Raw genomic sequence first — 16822 nt, forward strand, 5'->3', positions numbered from 1 at the left:
ATGCGTTTGGTACCTCACACCTGATTGGTGTAACATGATGGAGAGAGGCAGGGCTGCAGCTGCAGGGTTTACCTCAACGATGTCACCCCACCATCACCACACTTTGCTTAAACCCCCCCTCCCCCCATTCCTGGCTCAGTGTTGCTGGCTGTGATGAGGCTCCATCAGAGAAGCCTAGTGACGTCAGAGGCTATAAATAGATCTGGCTGACAGGAAGAGAGGGGAACTGGGAGACTTGTGACACCTCTTACGAAGATGGAGATCATTTCTCCCCTTTAGATTTATATCTGTACGGGATTCTATTTGGAATTTTAACTTTTTCTTCTTCTTCTATTCTACTTTGCACATTTTCTCTTTCATTCAACCAAATTTATAAGTAAGAACATTTATAACAACATAAAATCATGTTAAAAAGTCTGCAGTTTTAAAATGTCTGTAGTTTTAACTCTCAAAAGTAAAATTTTTAATCAATTTAGCCTTTATTTAACCAGGAAAGTAGAAACCTTCAGGTTTATAGTTGCCTTTGATTTTTTTTTTTTTTTTTTTACCAAGACAGGAAATGGCTCATCGAGATAGTTATGCAATACAAACACACACATGAAAAAAAGAGAAATTTCAGAATTATAAATGTAAAAATAACAGAACTTTGCAGAATTTTCTGAATGACTGTAACTAAGGCAGGTGCAGAAAGTAGATTTTGTGGATAAAAACACAGTTTCACCACATAGAATGACTAGGTTTAATTTTAAGAGAAACCAGTGTTCAAACCATTGTGTGAAACTAAATCTTTCTTAAAATCCTGACTTGACAGACTTTTAAGCAGAGAAACTAACTAAATGAAGAAAGTGGTCACATCAAAGTCTCCATCGCAGCACTGGTGCAAAACAACCTCTGTACAAAACCAGTGTAATGAACATTCACAAAGCCAGCAGGTCACATGATGAAGTAATGTCACTAATAACAATGAGAAAAGCAGGTACTGATGACCACAAAGCTTTTTCGCAGACTAACTTAACTTACAGTAAGTTGTCTGTGACAACCTCCATCCTCAAGGCCATGGGCTTTTAAAGGGTGTGCAGCGCCCACTGCTGAGGAATAAACGTTACTGCAACTGATGTCAATATTTTTCTTTCTGTACTAAAACTGCTTTATTTCCTAATAAATCACTCTTCCGGGGTCATTTTGTTTTCATTTTTTGTACTTGCTTCTGTTGGGGTGTAAACCAGTGAGATCTATGCTTATATTAAATAAATAGAAATGGAGCATTAATGTAATAGTGTTTCTGTTAAGGAACACAATTGCATGGTGTAATTATATTTCTTGAGTAGAAAGGTGGTGGTACCTGCGTATTCTGATGAAAACTGCATGACAGATGGAAACACATCAGTTCAGGTTTATTAAAGCTGACGGCAAAAGTCTTGTTATTAGTTAAATCACTATAAGTAAATAGATTTATTGCTACACACACACACACATATATATATATATATGTTTTTTTACATAAATAATATGTATGCTGGAAAAATACATCTTATTTCAGCCACTGCCATAAACTCCACACAAAAAAGACAGACTGACAGCAGGGAGGGCTGGCGTCTCCTCCAGTTAAAACATACATAACAAACTGACCTTGGTGTGTCTCCTGCATTGTTCTCTGCTTCTCTGACGTGCATCACTGCTCCCTTTTCTCTCTTTAACTCTGTTTTACTAAACTTTCCTCTTACACACACACAAACACATCTCATAACACCCACATCCTAGCCATTGCTTTTGTTCCCAGGATGTTAAGTTTACACCAAAAGGAAAAATCCTTTTTCCAAAAATCAAAAATTAAAAAAGAAGTGTTAATTGACAGCAAATTCAGATCTTTGCAAAGATTTCCTTTGATTATTTATGTCATTATGACCAGAAATGAAATGTCATTTGGTTATGAATAGCTGATCGTATAAAATAAACAATTAAGGAAATTTTTCTGGGTTTAGAAAACTGTGAAAGGTGTTTTTCGCCACTACAAAAATGTTTCACACTTACAGACCACCAAATTGGGCTGCAGCATACAATGATGTTCATCTCTTGTAAGTCAGTGTCATGCAGCCTTAACCATCAATCCGACATCTGTCACCCAAACCGGATGTTATGTCATCCCAATGAAGTCTTCTTTGAGTGTATGTCTCTGTAGTTACATCAAAAGTGAAACTTCCACTTCTAGTTGTTGTCCAGTCATGTGTGTTTGACAGAGCTCATGGGAACCAGAGCCGAGGGATTTAAGCATCTTCCGACTATGTCTGTGTGATCCACAAAACTGCCATCAAGGCCAGATGTTATTTGAAGGGGGTGGGGGGCTCAGGATCAAAGGTCAAAGCACACACACAAATACACACTTACTCCCTCCTGTTTTCTTTCCTTGTAGCGTGGGAATTGCCCAACAGGCCTCAAACATCACACCAGGAAGGGAAGGAGGCAAGAGGTGAGGAGGAAAACAGTCCAGGAACTGCTTTATAATATTTGTGTGTGTGTGTGTGTGTGTGAGAGAGAGAGAGAGAGAGAGAGAGAGAGAGAGAGAGAGAGAGAGAAACGAAAAACCTCAAAGTAGTAAATTACATAAAGTCTTAAAGGTTTTGAGGGTTCAAATTTGTTTTTAGGATCAAAGTTAGAATAAGTTTTAGTTATTAGTCAGCAAATCAGGTTGTAATGGTTTGAATGTGTGATGCATTACACAACCCAAGTCCTCACAAACATAGAAGACATGATAGCGTGTCAGTGCAAGTTCACGGAGTAAAGAGGGTTTGTTTGCTTTACACCTAAAGCCTATTGTACATTTGATCTGAATGCAAAAGAAAAACAAGCCGCTTCCCCCTCATCTAGTGCCGTGCCAAACAGATCTTTCCTTTCACTGTCACTCTGTGGCTTGTACTGCATGTTCTGTGTGTCTCAATCTCATAATGACTGCACACACAAAGGAGACGTTGGGCAGCAGGGTGGGAGAAGACCAAGCAGGAAGGCTACTTACGCAGATTCAGTTCTGTGCATTGTAAAGAAAGAGGTGAGACGCCAAAGTTCAAACTGTTCTCCTGTATTACTGTACAGTCTCTGCTTTGGAGGTAATGACAAACTCCTCTATAAGTGGTGCAGATGCAATACATTAGTACATTTGGACAAAATATCCTTTTATTATATATCTGTAACATCTCTGTCTATGGACAGCTCCATTTTCATTATAACAATTGATTTGCAGGAGAAACAGGGACTAAAGCTGCAACAATTATCGATGGATTGTAAATTCATTACCAGTTCTGTGATCACATTTTCCAATGTTTCCAGCTTCAGATAAATTGAGTTTTACTTTTAGCACCAACTCACAGCCAACATTTGATCTCAGAGAAATTTAAAAGAAATCAAACCAAACAACGCCTTTTGAAATAACCCCAATCCTCGAATGTAACACTGAATCTGCTGCTTGTCCTGCTTTTTTTTGTCGTATGTCCATGTCTTCAACGTTTACTGTAGTTAGATAAACATGACACAAGTTTCTGCAAATTACAGAAGACCTGCACCTGGTAGTAAAGACAATATTCCTCCCATCCAAGCTGTTAAAAAATCCATGCAGATTACATTACAGACAATGGAGTTCACACAAATCCACAGTTTCACAAACTTGCCATGAGCACACATAATACAAGAAAGCTAAGTTTCCAAAACAAAAGTAAAAGTGTGTCACTAGATGTTGTGGATCTTTCTGTCACAAGTCCAAGCCTTTTCTTAACGCTAAGCTTGTCAGGAGTGTGAATGCTTCTATACCATTGTGCAGTTACTCCTAGTACAAGTTAAATAACAAAAAATCAAAGATACTGTGATTTTTTTTAATCAAAAGACTGTTTTAATTTACATTTTTTCTTGCACATTGCTGATAAATTAAAACAATTTATTTAAGCTCAAATCAATTAAGCTGAAAAATTACTGCAATCTTACTCTTGAGTCTTTAATTAAAAGGTCGAAAACTTCTTTCAGACCAAAGACCACTTAAAATACTGCAGCATACTGAGAGATTCTCTCTCACTTCCTCTTAATCCACTCTTACATACAGTATGACGGTACTGGACGGGCAGAGCTCCATGAAGAGCCAGTTGTGTTTTCTATTTACCTGACAAGCCACTGTGGATCTCTGCCCAAACACAGCAAACGCTCTGCGTCTAACATCCGATCACAGAGCAGCTCATGTCTCCCTAAATATAGCAAAGGGGAGGAGAAGGTTGCAGCCAGTCAAACCAGCTGCTTTATTTATTATTTTTCTGTCACCTCTGACCTACAGGCAGGCAAAGGACTCTTGCCTTGGAAAATAGCGGGTCCCTCTACCCACTGGGGTTTAAAATGTAAAGGAGGAAAATTTAGGGAAATAAATACTTATAGCCAAAGAAGACATCTTAACTTAGTAATTTTGTTTTACAAGCAGCCTGATTCAAAATTTTAACAGCCTCTCAATTTTAAAAAAGAGAACAAGCAGGATCTACACAAAAATCTGAAGCGTTTTTCTTTTGTACGCATAAACCGAGAATGACCTGAAACCAAGTTTCAGGTCATTCCCTGTGACACAGAAATCATTTACCTTAGCAAAAAGTGTTATTTAAAAGAGGAAGGGAAAGCAAATCTTTACCTTAAACCTTTTGTCACTTTGCCTACAAGAAGAAAAAAAGAAGCCTTTTTTCCCACACTGGTTCCTTAGGTATGAATGTGACTGTGTTGAGCTGAACTGGTTAAATTTTATGAGTTCAGGGTGCCTCAAAGGTTGATTCACTCCCCGGGACTGATATTGATCATATCTGCAGCAATTAGCTCTGTCTGTCCAGCAGGGCAGAAATCCATACAGAGGCTGATCGGCATTAACATCATTAGAAACTGGTTAGAGATGTAACGCACTGGTCCACAACTACCCAGGCCACAAAGGACACACACACACACACACACACACAAACACACACACAGGCACTGTGATTGCGGCCCCAGCAGTAGAGATCTACATTTGGCTCCAGAATCGACCTGAAAATCAAACAACCTTACATCACACGGGTGCGCAACCGGGCAGGCTGGTTCAGGGCAGCAACACATACACACAAACGTCTTTGCCCAGCAACAAGCCATGCTGAGAGTGCTCCTCTAATCATGCTCATACTGCACTAATTGGTGCCTTTTGGTATACAGTGATTGAGTCTGGAGTTGAGGCAGGAGTGTGCAACTTCCTCCTCTAATTAGCCAAGGAGCAGCCAATCACTTTGCTGATCAGCAGGACACAGCAAGATGGAGACAACAGGGGGTGTCTTAAATGTTTTCAGGTGTTTGATTCTTCATGTCAACAACCGAGACTCACGCTTGCTTATATAACAGAAGTAAGTGACATTAGATTATTACTTAGTTAAATAAGACTAAACACATGATCTAAATGACAAAAACTAAGGATAAATCTGGCACACCCTGATGTAATGCACTAGAACAGTATCAGATCAAACACTAACCTCATCCAAAGGACTACAATGCAACTGGTCCAAGCTAAATATTTTTTTTCCTGTCAGTGTCAGTAAAAAACTCACTGTCTCCAATGAATGTCACATTCATTTATTCCCAACATGCTCCAGACTCAGCTTTTACAGCCAAAACAATTCCCGCATCATGTTACTTCGTATAAAATCATCCAAATGAGTTCAAGACAGCAGAAAGATATTTGGTGTTCATTTATCAAAAGTTGTCCAAGTTAAGGCTCTGGTTTTAGGATAGTGAAGGTAGATTCCTGTATTTTACATGCAACACTTATTTGCAAATCCATATTGTTTTGCACAAGCACAAGAACACAACACAACACATTAGCAAGTGTGAGAAGACCAACTGCAGCAACATGAATCTATATTACATTTATCTATTTTTAGATAAAAAATTAATTTTTATTTGCTTACGTTCTTGGCTGTTGTAAGCAAAAAATATAAAACAAACAAAATCAAAACAACAATAACAAAAAAAAAAGCACCCATAAGTTGTGTGAAGATTTCCAGTCCTTTCCTACCTGGCCTCCCGCTGTGTAGGCGGAGCCCTGAAGTGTACATAGGTGATAAAGTTCACCTGTGACAAACTGTGCAGAAGCAGACCTCATGTGGATGCCTTGATTCCTCATTCGTTAAAAGCCCATCAATGCACTATTGTCTATTCCTCCGAGAAAACTGTGGAACAAGCCTCTTTGTTGAATGCTGATTTGTCTCAGGTGATCATCATAGCTGGAGTCACAGAGATGTCAGGATAACAGTGAGTCTACTATTCTAGCAGTGATATTCAACAGTCACAGAAACAATCACGCATGTCTGCTGACGTCAGTTGTAGTTTCATGGCTGCTGCTGCCATGCCGATCGACCAGCTTGCAGGCCTGCAGTTATTCTCGGCTCAACGCTCTGCTCGCTGCAGTTTTGGTTTTCCACCAAATGACTTTGTAGAACATGAAGGGTGCTATGAAACTGGCTGCATTTGTGGATGTGGTGGGATTATAGTTGAAATGTGTTTGTTGTAGGTTCAGAGTTCAGAGAGTGAAATGACTCCAGGACTCGGAGCGGAAGGGAGATGTAGTTCAGCAGGATGCGGCGTCAACTGTGGTTTGGAAATTAGGTGGGAACAAGTCCAGGAAACAGTCATTGTTGCGTCAATATTATAACCAGTCCCCACCCCATGTCAAGCATGAACGGGTGATAGAAAAGAGAATTATCCTCAAATAATAATGAAATGAAGAATCTTTCTACTGTTCCTAGATAAGAAATATTTAAGAGGAAGATGCATGACATCAGCGGACGACAGCTGCTGGAAGAACAATATCTGAGCAGGAGACTGAACCAACAAGAAAGAGAACAGCATCAGGAGATTACAGTAACTGAATCAACTGGGAACAGATTAAAAGGAGCCATTCACAAATTTTAACAGAAACAGATTGTGTACAACCACCTGTTTTCTACTCCATACTTTGTTATATAAGTATAGTGATGAATAAGGAAATCAATGAATAAAAGAGGACTGTGATACAAGCTGAAGGCTAAGGTAAAAGCCATTAATTGGATCTTTAGCCGGTTCACTTCTGGTGATAAGTAGCTCAGTATATCGTCTATTATTTGAGCTGGATTGTCCTGTTTATTTGATCTATTTGGTTTAAAGTTTAAAGATTACATGTCAAATTTCCTTGCAGGGGTTCCCACTCTGTTTGCAGCATTCTGCATTAGTCAACCTCAGCCCCTTATGTCATATCCAGGTGCTTAGGGGAATCCCTTCATATAGCCTAGTTTATTGCATAAACATTATTGACAGAGCATGCTGTGAGGAATTCAGGGATGAAAGCAACAACCTGTCAGCAGACACATGTCACTGGGATGTGGGAAACATGCCTGACAAGCATAAACCAAGCAGATGGAGCAGAAGTGAAATGGAGGGAGGACTTCAGCAGCTTGGCCAGAACAAGTGAGCTAAGTTAAAAAAACTGCAGAGGCATTATGAGACTGTCGATACTGTCACTTGACACTCATAGCTGACTCATCCTCATGGTGATTTTGGTGCCATGTCAGGGCTTACGTGACTCCCTTTTCACATTATGTTGCAACGCACTGGCAGCTTTGACTTTGGACCTCATGTGGAGAGAGCCGTCTGTCACGTTGCGGTGTGTTGACAAGACCTGAAGCCCACAGGGCCGGGCAACCTGCTGTGACACCAACAAAGGTCAGTTTTCATATCTGAGTTGCTGCGAGCGACAGGCTGCATGCAGAAAGCAGAAGAACTCAAGTGATACCTGCAGAGATTCACTCCCATCCTGAACTGACATGATGTGATATATCTGTTGCTATGATCTTTTTCTTTGTTAACTTCATTTACATCTTAGTGACTGGCTCGGTGGTTTCCCACATTTGTGCATCAGTTCTACACAAAACTGGGTACTAGCTTCAGACCCTAAAACTACTTTGTTAGGCTTCATTTTCCTGAGTATAAATCCAAGTTTACAAAAAAGTTTAGCATGACGGAAGGCAAGGATTGAAATGACTAAGTCTTTTATTTGTAAAAAAAATAGCAGATAACAACCATTTTCAACGTACAGTACATAAAATTGTACAAGCTAAAGAAAATATATAGTTTAGCAAACGTTTTAGAACAACATGACGGCTTTGATCTTTGTGGAAAAACAAGGTGTAAACTGATAAAAGATGGAGCAGATCTTCACTGAATTACATACTGTTTAAACAGAAACGAGCACAAACTGCACAATCATGAGACATTTCAGCTTGACTGTCACCGACATGCTAAGACCCAACATCTCTGACTTCAGCAGCTAAAACCTGTCTGCAAGAAACTTCACAGCAGAGCTCTAATTTGCTGGATCACATTAATCTACACGGGACACACAGGCTCTTACTGAAGACAAAAACTTCAAACTGTGGCAAAAGATGTTATTCAGATGGAAAATATATCTATGTAAAAAGCAAGTAGCAACATTACAAATTTGATTATTCCTAGAATTATAAGCTCCCTCTCACATTGTGATTCAGACTCTAGTGGTCTAGTTGGAGGTGACACATACTGAATAAGCGAGTCTTTTAGTTAAACCTCATCATTTTCACTAGGGAGACAGGCTGATGAGAAACAGAATAATAACACACAGAATAAGCTTAAAAGGATCTGAAGAATTTAAACGCCAACAAAGACTGAATTCCAGAAAATAAATAAATAAATAAATAAATAAATAATAATAATAATAATAATAATGGATTAGATTTATATGGCTGTTTTTCAAGGCACATCAAGTGCTTTTACAGTGAATCCATTATTCATTTGCTCCACTTTCACACTCTGGCCGTGCTAAGCTACATGTGTAGCCGCAGCTTCTCTGTGGCAGACTAACGGAAACGTGGCTGCAAAGCCGAACCAACGGCCTCTCCGTCCAGCAAAGAACATTCACACACATTCACACACCAGCGATGCCCACACTGGAGGCAAGGAAGATCTACATTTTCAATTAAATTTAATATTAAAACTGATGAAAGAAAACTGAGTGAAGGGAAGGAAGTACTTCAAAAGATGCACTTTGAAAGTTGAAAAAAAAGACAAAAAAAAAAAAAAACAAACCAAAAAACAACTGATCTCCAAGCAAACAATTAATTATTTATGTTGTTAAAAAACTAAAGAGTTAAACCCTTGATCAATTTATAGCAGCATGTTAAAACGGTCCACACTGAAGTTCAAACATCTAACTAAACATCTAGTTAAACACAGACATGAAAAGGTGAGGGCAGTGGTTCCCAACAGGGGATCTGGAATCCCTCAAGGGGGTCCCCTCAAAAACCTAAGGGGGTCCCTGAGGCTTTGAACATTAAGAGACATTGTGATTAATGTCCGCACATATTGTCCCTATTTTAAGGAAAAAAGTAAGTAAAGTAAGTACATGTTAATTTAATTTACTTAACTTTGCCTTTATTGGAGGACAGGAATACATTATTTATGGTGAGAAGCTCACTTTTGAAAGCATAAAACCAAGTATGGTTTCAGCATGGGGTAGGGCAGGGGGTCCGTGGCTTTTTAACATATGCATAAAGGGGGTCTCAGAGGAAAATAGGTTGGGAACCAATGGGTTATGGGACAGTACCAGTATTATATTAATGCCAATAACGTGGAACTAGAATGAGAAAAAAGGACAGGGTCATGAAGAAAATAAACCTGGACAGGACAGCCAGGGTAAAGAAAAGACAGAAATTGTATAGTAACCTGTCTCATATGTAATATTTTAAAGATATCTCACTAATTCCACTCTTTCACACACAACCACCTAAACTCCACCTTCACAGTGAAGTTCTAAAACCTCTAAGTACCAGATGGAGCAGTGGCAGAGGTTGTATGTATCTCGGGTTAAACAGAAATTACAAAGCACTGAGCACTTAACCTCCTTCTGCCACGTTTTAAGTGAGTCATTACACACATGTGGTTGATCCATCAAAACTATAAATACGTCCACCTACATTTGCAACCTGCCTCTGAAGATTTTTTTTATTGGTGGGTTGGTATTATAAAGTCACTTTGATGCCCCTCCTCATTGATGTCATCATTACTTTCTAGAAGGTCAGCTGCAGAATGAGTATTTCCTTCTGTGACTCTTAAAGAGGCAGACACTTTCAGGTACATTCATGCAGCTGGAATGTAGCGTGGGTCATCATTGTAGGAGAAAGAGTAAACTATATTAGTTCCAGTCCACCATATGCTTCTAATACTGCATTACAACCTGCTTCTAGACTATAGTATGTTAATGTTACGACTGAAGTGTACCAGAAAATAAACTAGAGGAAAGATTCTTTTAACAAAGAAATAGTTTCCATTCATATTTAAAGACAACAGAATTAATTATTATGTGAATTAACTTTAGTCTTAGAGCATGAGAAAGGGATATTGTTAGCTACTTTGTTCAGACTACAACTGAGCAAAGTCATTGGTAGTTGGACATAGAAATACAGCTAGTGAGCAAATAGATATTTCTCATTATGCAGTTGTTCACGTTGTATGAAAACTATAAAACACACACTCACTGATTCACGTCACTCCATCTGATTCACCATTACATGATTCATGCAGTCTGTGCTCCGCTGTATCACTGTATTCCTGCTTTAGACAGATAAATGGCTCTGACTGGTTGTTATTTGGACATTATGGATTAAACTGATCTGGATTGAAGAAGTGAAGAATGTTTTGTTCAGTTTACCTGACACCATGAAATTTGTCAATAAAGAAGAGCAGCAGTAAAACTAAACCAGACTGGATGCAAGTTAATTCACTCCTGTTTTCACAAATGACTCCTCCAGAGTTGATTAGATTAGTAGCATAACAGAGTTCAATGTGATGCTGACTTTCAGGGATGAAGTTAAAATAAGATGAAGTCACTTTAAACTCAGAGAACCACAGACCTGATGAAAAATTATATGATTGGGATCTCTGGAGGACTTTTGAAAGCCAGATCACTATAAAGGCCGACTACTGAGGAACACAGCTAACTGAATCTCATTTAAAATACTGACCAAATACTTCAGGAGTAAAAAGTAAAACGGGTTTCCAGTCACACCTGGAGTGAGAGTCAGTACAAGAAAACTGTAAAACTAACCCAGTAATTCTGTTGTAATTCTGTAGTTATAGAGGATCAATATAAATTGAAGCCATTCTATAATAAGATAAAAAAAGAAGTTTTGCAAACACATGAAAAAAGCACAAATATTAGTTGCAAAGATTTAAAAAGAACTAAATACTTAAAATTATTAATTAAATGTTATTTAATTGGACTACCACAACAAGACAGGGTCATAAACTATTGTAAGAAGTGACTATAATTTTTTTATTTGCCAAACCCACTGATTTTAGCTCAATTAACAAAATTATTCCAAAGTTTTTCCATCAGGAGTCTTAGAAATGCAGTTTGTGTAAATTAGACAGGGTTGTGCCAAGGGTTGTGCAACAACATCTGGATTAAAGCCACATCTGTCCTACCGCCTGCGTTTCTGAATGATGTCAATGGGCCGGTTGACAGCGCACGGTGACCCACTGATATTCCCGCTCCGCACTTTGAAGCAGCGATCCTGAACCGAAGGGGTCAGATACACACAGTTATTCGGTAGACTCATGTCTGTGGCAGTGCGTGTGTGTGTCTCCCTCCTGCTTTAGTTTCCACTAATTATCCTCTTCCTCCACGGGGCACTCCTCTGCTCCTCGGCTCCATAAGGCTCGCTCCTCTCCCTTCACACTGCAACATGTTTCCACTGACGCGCAGACAGATGGAGGAAAGTCCTCCGAAGCGTGTTTCAGCAGCATGACTCCAGTCCAACGTCAGGAGAGGGACACGGGAGTAAAAAGGGATCAAAGCAGGGTGGGTTTTAAAGAGTCATTTCCTCAGCAGCATGTTGTAGTTTCATGTGGTGGAAAAAAGAGCTACATATGAGCAGAAGGAGGTAATCTCAAATCCACATTGAGGAGTTTAGAACTGAACTCGCCCTCCTCTTTGGAGACGAACCCCTCCTTCCCTCGTCTCTGTCTGTCTCCTCCTTCCAGGGTTTAAAAAAAAACATGTGCATGTACAGTATGTATGAGAGAAAGGGAAGGGGGGTGTATATCCACAGAGTGTAGTAAATGTGTTAAGTTCTGACTGAATTTTAACAATCAGGAAACTTAAAAAACACACATTCTTCACCAAAAAGTACTTTTATGTTACACCACTACTTAATGAGATTATAGACTATTTTAGCAGAGTATCTGTGTTTTCATAAGTATAACTTTCTATTTGCTTGGTGATGGGATCCTTTCTTTCAAAGATGTTAAATCTAGTTACTTTTATTCATATAAATTCAAACATGTTATCAGCATGTTTAGGACACTTTCACCTGCAGAATGAAGGGTGGTTGTGTAATTCCCCATCAGAGGAGAACCAGACACTTTCAACCACATGGACCGAAGGCCGTACTGGACCTGATGATGTCATCACCAGTGGGCTCGCCGCTGTCGACATCGAAAGCAAATATTTGTCTTTAGACACACTGGGCAGGAGGCTCAGTCGGACGTGTGGGCAGGCACATGGAAGAAGAGATGAGGTGCAGGGGGCTTTATAATATGAGACATTTTTAAAATAATGACTGGATAAGGAATAAGGCAGATGTGTTAATTATCAGATGCTTAAGTCTGATTTTCAGCAGTTCTCTAAACTTGAACGAGCCCAAAACTCAGGTTTTCAGGCAAATCTGTAAATGGGTTGTTTCTCCTTTTTTTTTACATGCATAAGATTCTGTTTTAACATAACCAAATGTGGGCCTCTGCCCCACATCTCAAATCCTTTTAGATCGAATTTACTTTTAAATTATAAATGTTCATGTTAACTGGGTGATATCCGTTATTTCTGTACTCAGATTCCTTCATTTCCACCCTAAACAAAGATGAATGTCAGACCTGGTGCTACACAGATGCCTCAGTTGTTCACAAATATGAAAAAATTTAAAGCAGTCAGCCAGCATGCTCTCAGAGACAAAAGAAGTCCACGTTCCATCATTCCAGCTTCTTAAACCATTATCCTGACCTAGTCTGCGTTCTGTGTGACTGTATTCATGACTGGCCTCTGTTTGACCCTCTGTGAAACTACCTAAACCAGATGAGCCTGATATTACATCCACATCCATGTAAAAATAGCACTAATCTGTTGCATTACTCTCAGTCATAAACAAAACGCTCAGACACAAAAACATCTTCATGTGTTGGTTTCTGTCTAAACAATTAGTTAAGACCTGATTCTCAGCTGCAACAATTAACATGGAACTGCCCATTTAAGTCAGTCAAGGTACTTTAATATGTAAAAACTAATTCAATCTACTTCTCTACACGCATGTTTTTCTTATTATAATCGAACACTATTTGACTAATTTAATTTGCCTTTGTTGAAGCAGAAAACAGCATGGACATGGTTTTCCTAACATTTTTAACTGGAGGATAATCTCCAGTTTCCATGTATAAAAGATGCCAGCATTGGTCCCGAAGAATAAAAATAGATTAATAAAAATCACTTCTTTCTCAAAATTTCCCCTAAAGCTTTCTGTTATGTTGTTTACTGGAAAGCATAAGCAGTGTAACACCATGAAAAGTAGTTTGAATAATTATAAGTTTGGTTTGAATGAGTAAAACGAAGACCAGTGTGAATCATTGCTTCCCTTCACCCTCTAAGAAAACACCTTCCTCCTGAATCACTAAAAAGTCTAACTACCCCAACAACAAATGCAAACTTTTTGAGTAATTCTCAAAACCTGTTTCCCAATCATTTCTCTTCAGATTATGTTGGCAAAAAAATTGCAGAAAGCGAACAAATTTATATTTAAACCCCCCCCCAGACTTAAAAATATAGCCTACAGATATAGTTTACTCCAGCAACTCCTATTTTGTAGTGATTTTCAACATCAGCGACATCTACAGTTACACTGAACTGAAAATGTAAATTGTCCTTCCACCAATGCTGTCCGCTGTCCTCGTGCAACGTGCTTGTGAAACATGCTGGACCCCGAAACAGATGCCAGGCTGGAGATTTGCTGAGAATGAGGTGTTTGTGAGGCCGCTGTGTAACCAAATCCACCAGCCAAATGACTTCTACAGCCCAGCTGGCTGCTGTCTCCCATGACAGCATTACTTCTGCTAATGAGAATAAGCTGTGAGGGAGGAGTGTCAAGAATGTGTGTGCGTGTGTTCAGGAGCATGAGAGTGTTTGCGTGTGTCTGTGCCAAGTTTATACTAATAAAGGGTTTCATGTTTAAGAGTCAGATATCAGTCCGTCTGATGCTGAGAGGATAAAAGTTTAAAGCTGCAAAGAAGGAGGAAAAATATAAAATCACTACCAAAGACTCCCAATAAGACTGGAAAGACTTGTTTCAATAGTCTGTAAAGTTGCCAAGAAGTCATAAAACTGCTAAGACACTTAGAAGAAATTTCATAAGAGAGGTCTGCAAGATTGGTGTCTGGATCTGGAGCCATCTATAGATTTATAGTGACTTCAGCCTGTGGTATAAACTGTATACAGAAACTCCCAGTTATTCAGACCAATGAGGAAGCCACTGTATATAAAAAAGACACTTAAACTAAGAAGCTTTCATATGATGACGTGAATCATTCAGAGGCTGCAATCATGTGGACATTTTCTTAATTATTCGCATTAATATATTGGTTTATGAAGATATTCCTAATTATGTGTAAATAAATCTGACCTGAGAAAAAGGTGCACAGGCGATCTAGCACCACCTTGTGTGGAACCCTGTGTGGTTACACAAAGTTGATGCAGAGAATGAAAAATTAAACTGCATTCAAACCACAAAGTGTTTATGGTTACATGTACAGGCTGGAGGATGATTTTCATATTTAGTTTTTACATTAATATTCTCCTGCAGGTCTTAAGTCATAAATCAGAACGTGCTGTTTCAGAGTGATTTTTCCCCTTTCTTTGGGCTTTTTTAGTCCAGTTAAATTACCAAATTATCTTTGTTTGCACAAGATAATTGGACAACAGCGCCGTAGCTTTTTAACAACTAAATTCACTGAATGAATGTGGATCACAAGATGTTGCTCTTTATTTAATACTGTATGTGTTGCAGTCAGTTTAAGTAGCTGAGCTGACTGCCCAGCAGAGGTCACTCCGGGCCTAAAAACTAACTGCACGCAGCGGAGAGAAAAAAATCACAAAACCACATAAAACCATGAAGGCAGCTCAAGTGAAGATGGTCAGGATAGGACACTTCTTTCCACAGCTGACAACATAAACTACAGCAAGTTAAAGGGCCATTTTTTCTGCACTAGTTTCTCTGATGCTGTGGATAAAGATGTACAGAAGATAAACCCACTGCAGAGGTCTGCTTTATTTTTCTCACTCCTTTTCAGCAGTTAAAACTAAACAAATGTTACATCTCAAACCTTGATTAAACTGCATTTTCCAAAGCTGGGAAAATAAACAAATGAATGAATAAAAATCTAAATAACACCTCATTCATCAACATGACCTAACAGCACATACAACAGCTCTCTGGTGGAACAATCAATATGGTTTTGGGGACGGGTGGCGATGGCAGGTTGTGGGGTGCGCGTGTTGGCGCGTGTGTTTGTATACACAAGAAATGAGGAACACGTGTCACATTCACGTGTTATGTGCAGCCAGGCTGGCGAGAGTGAGGAACTATTCCAGGCTTGCGTGTTTTATTTTAGGGGTCTGTTGTGTTATTGTTGACCCCCCCTTGCCAACCCTTCTACCTCCATTCTCTCCTGCTCTGCTGGGACTAAGCTGTGCTGCAATGGCTCTAAAACAAGTCTTACTAGAAGTGAACTGGCTGATGAACTGGACTGTTTGGGAAATCTGAGATTTTCAAGTTTGTCTCACACTTTTTTTATTGTTCTAATAATCTATCTGCAGATATAAAAATCTCTTTGGATTCCTTTGGATATTTCTAATTGATAGTTAATACCGCAGTTACAACAAAGAACAAATAAAAATAGTCTCTGCATTTTGTTTTAAAAGCTCTGTTTACAAACAAATAAAGTAGGTAAAATCTACGTCAATTTAATGGTATCTGTTTGCAATTGTGCTAGGTTGTAGACATAAAGCTGAGCCAACCACTGCAGTGGCGGCAGTGTGGAGCGCTGGGTGGCACCCACTAATACCAACCCTGCTTCCTTTTTACTAGTAACACAGGCAAGAATGAGCATGAACAAACGGGTGAGAGAACCCACAAAACACACCAAGCCAGAATGTGAAGAAACAAATTCGAAAATGCATCAAGTCAGTACATGTGTAGGAAACCACTCACCCTTGCACAGACACACAAAAGATCATGAGCTTTCATTACCAGAATAACATGAGTCAGCTCTTCACTGTGATGTCAGCAACAGAAGGTGTAACATGTTTCCAAACACCCTCAGAAAGACATGAGTTATTCACAAACTGAGGCACACGTACTTATTAAACTTTAAACTGGGCTGCTGGTACATCTGGTCCTCAGCTGCTTGAACAGAAGCATCACCTGTGTTCATTCATCAACGTTTGTCTCAGGGCCCTTCGTCACGCAGAAAAATCGAGTCTGAGAAACTTTCAACAAAAAAACAGGAAGTGTGTTGACTGACACAAACAAAAGTCACTTCCTCTAAATAGCCGTTAGGTAAAATACAAGCAAAAACAACAAAAAAAGGAGCGACCTCTTCTAACATTGCCTCAAGGCTGAGCCACACTGCAACACTGTCACTCAGTGCTGCTCTTTCCACAGTTCATTGACCTGTATGC

At 39.2% G+C, this 16822-nt stretch overlaps 1 protein-coding gene across 7 annotated transcripts in view; it reads right to left on the reverse strand.

Moving 5' to 3' along the window:
• The window catches only part of LOC121652588 (cAMP-specific 3',5'-cyclic phosphodiesterase 4D-like), a 92415-nt gene that overhangs the window by 19032 nt on the left and 56561 nt on the right, over positions 1-16822 (reverse strand). The window contains exon 1 of one of the 7 annotated variants that reach the window (XM_042005434.1): positions 11527-12013. The exons of 5 other annotated variants lie outside the window; for them this stretch is intronic. In XM_042005434.1, the coding sequence (XP_041861368.1) occupies positions 11527-11660 (134 nt within the window). In that variant the 5' untranslated portion in view covers positions 11661-12013. Of the gene's footprint in view, positions 1-11526; positions 12014-16822 lie in introns of those variants that run through there. One more of the 7 variants, XM_042005435.1, reaches the window with a different exon arrangement.

This window comes from Melanotaenia boesemani, chromosome 14, assembly GCF_017639745.1.
Source record: "Melanotaenia boesemani isolate fMelBoe1 chromosome 14, fMelBoe1.pri, whole genome shotgun sequence".
Classification (NCBI taxonomy): Eukaryota; Metazoa; Chordata; class Actinopteri; order Atheriniformes; family Melanotaeniidae; genus Melanotaenia; species Melanotaenia boesemani.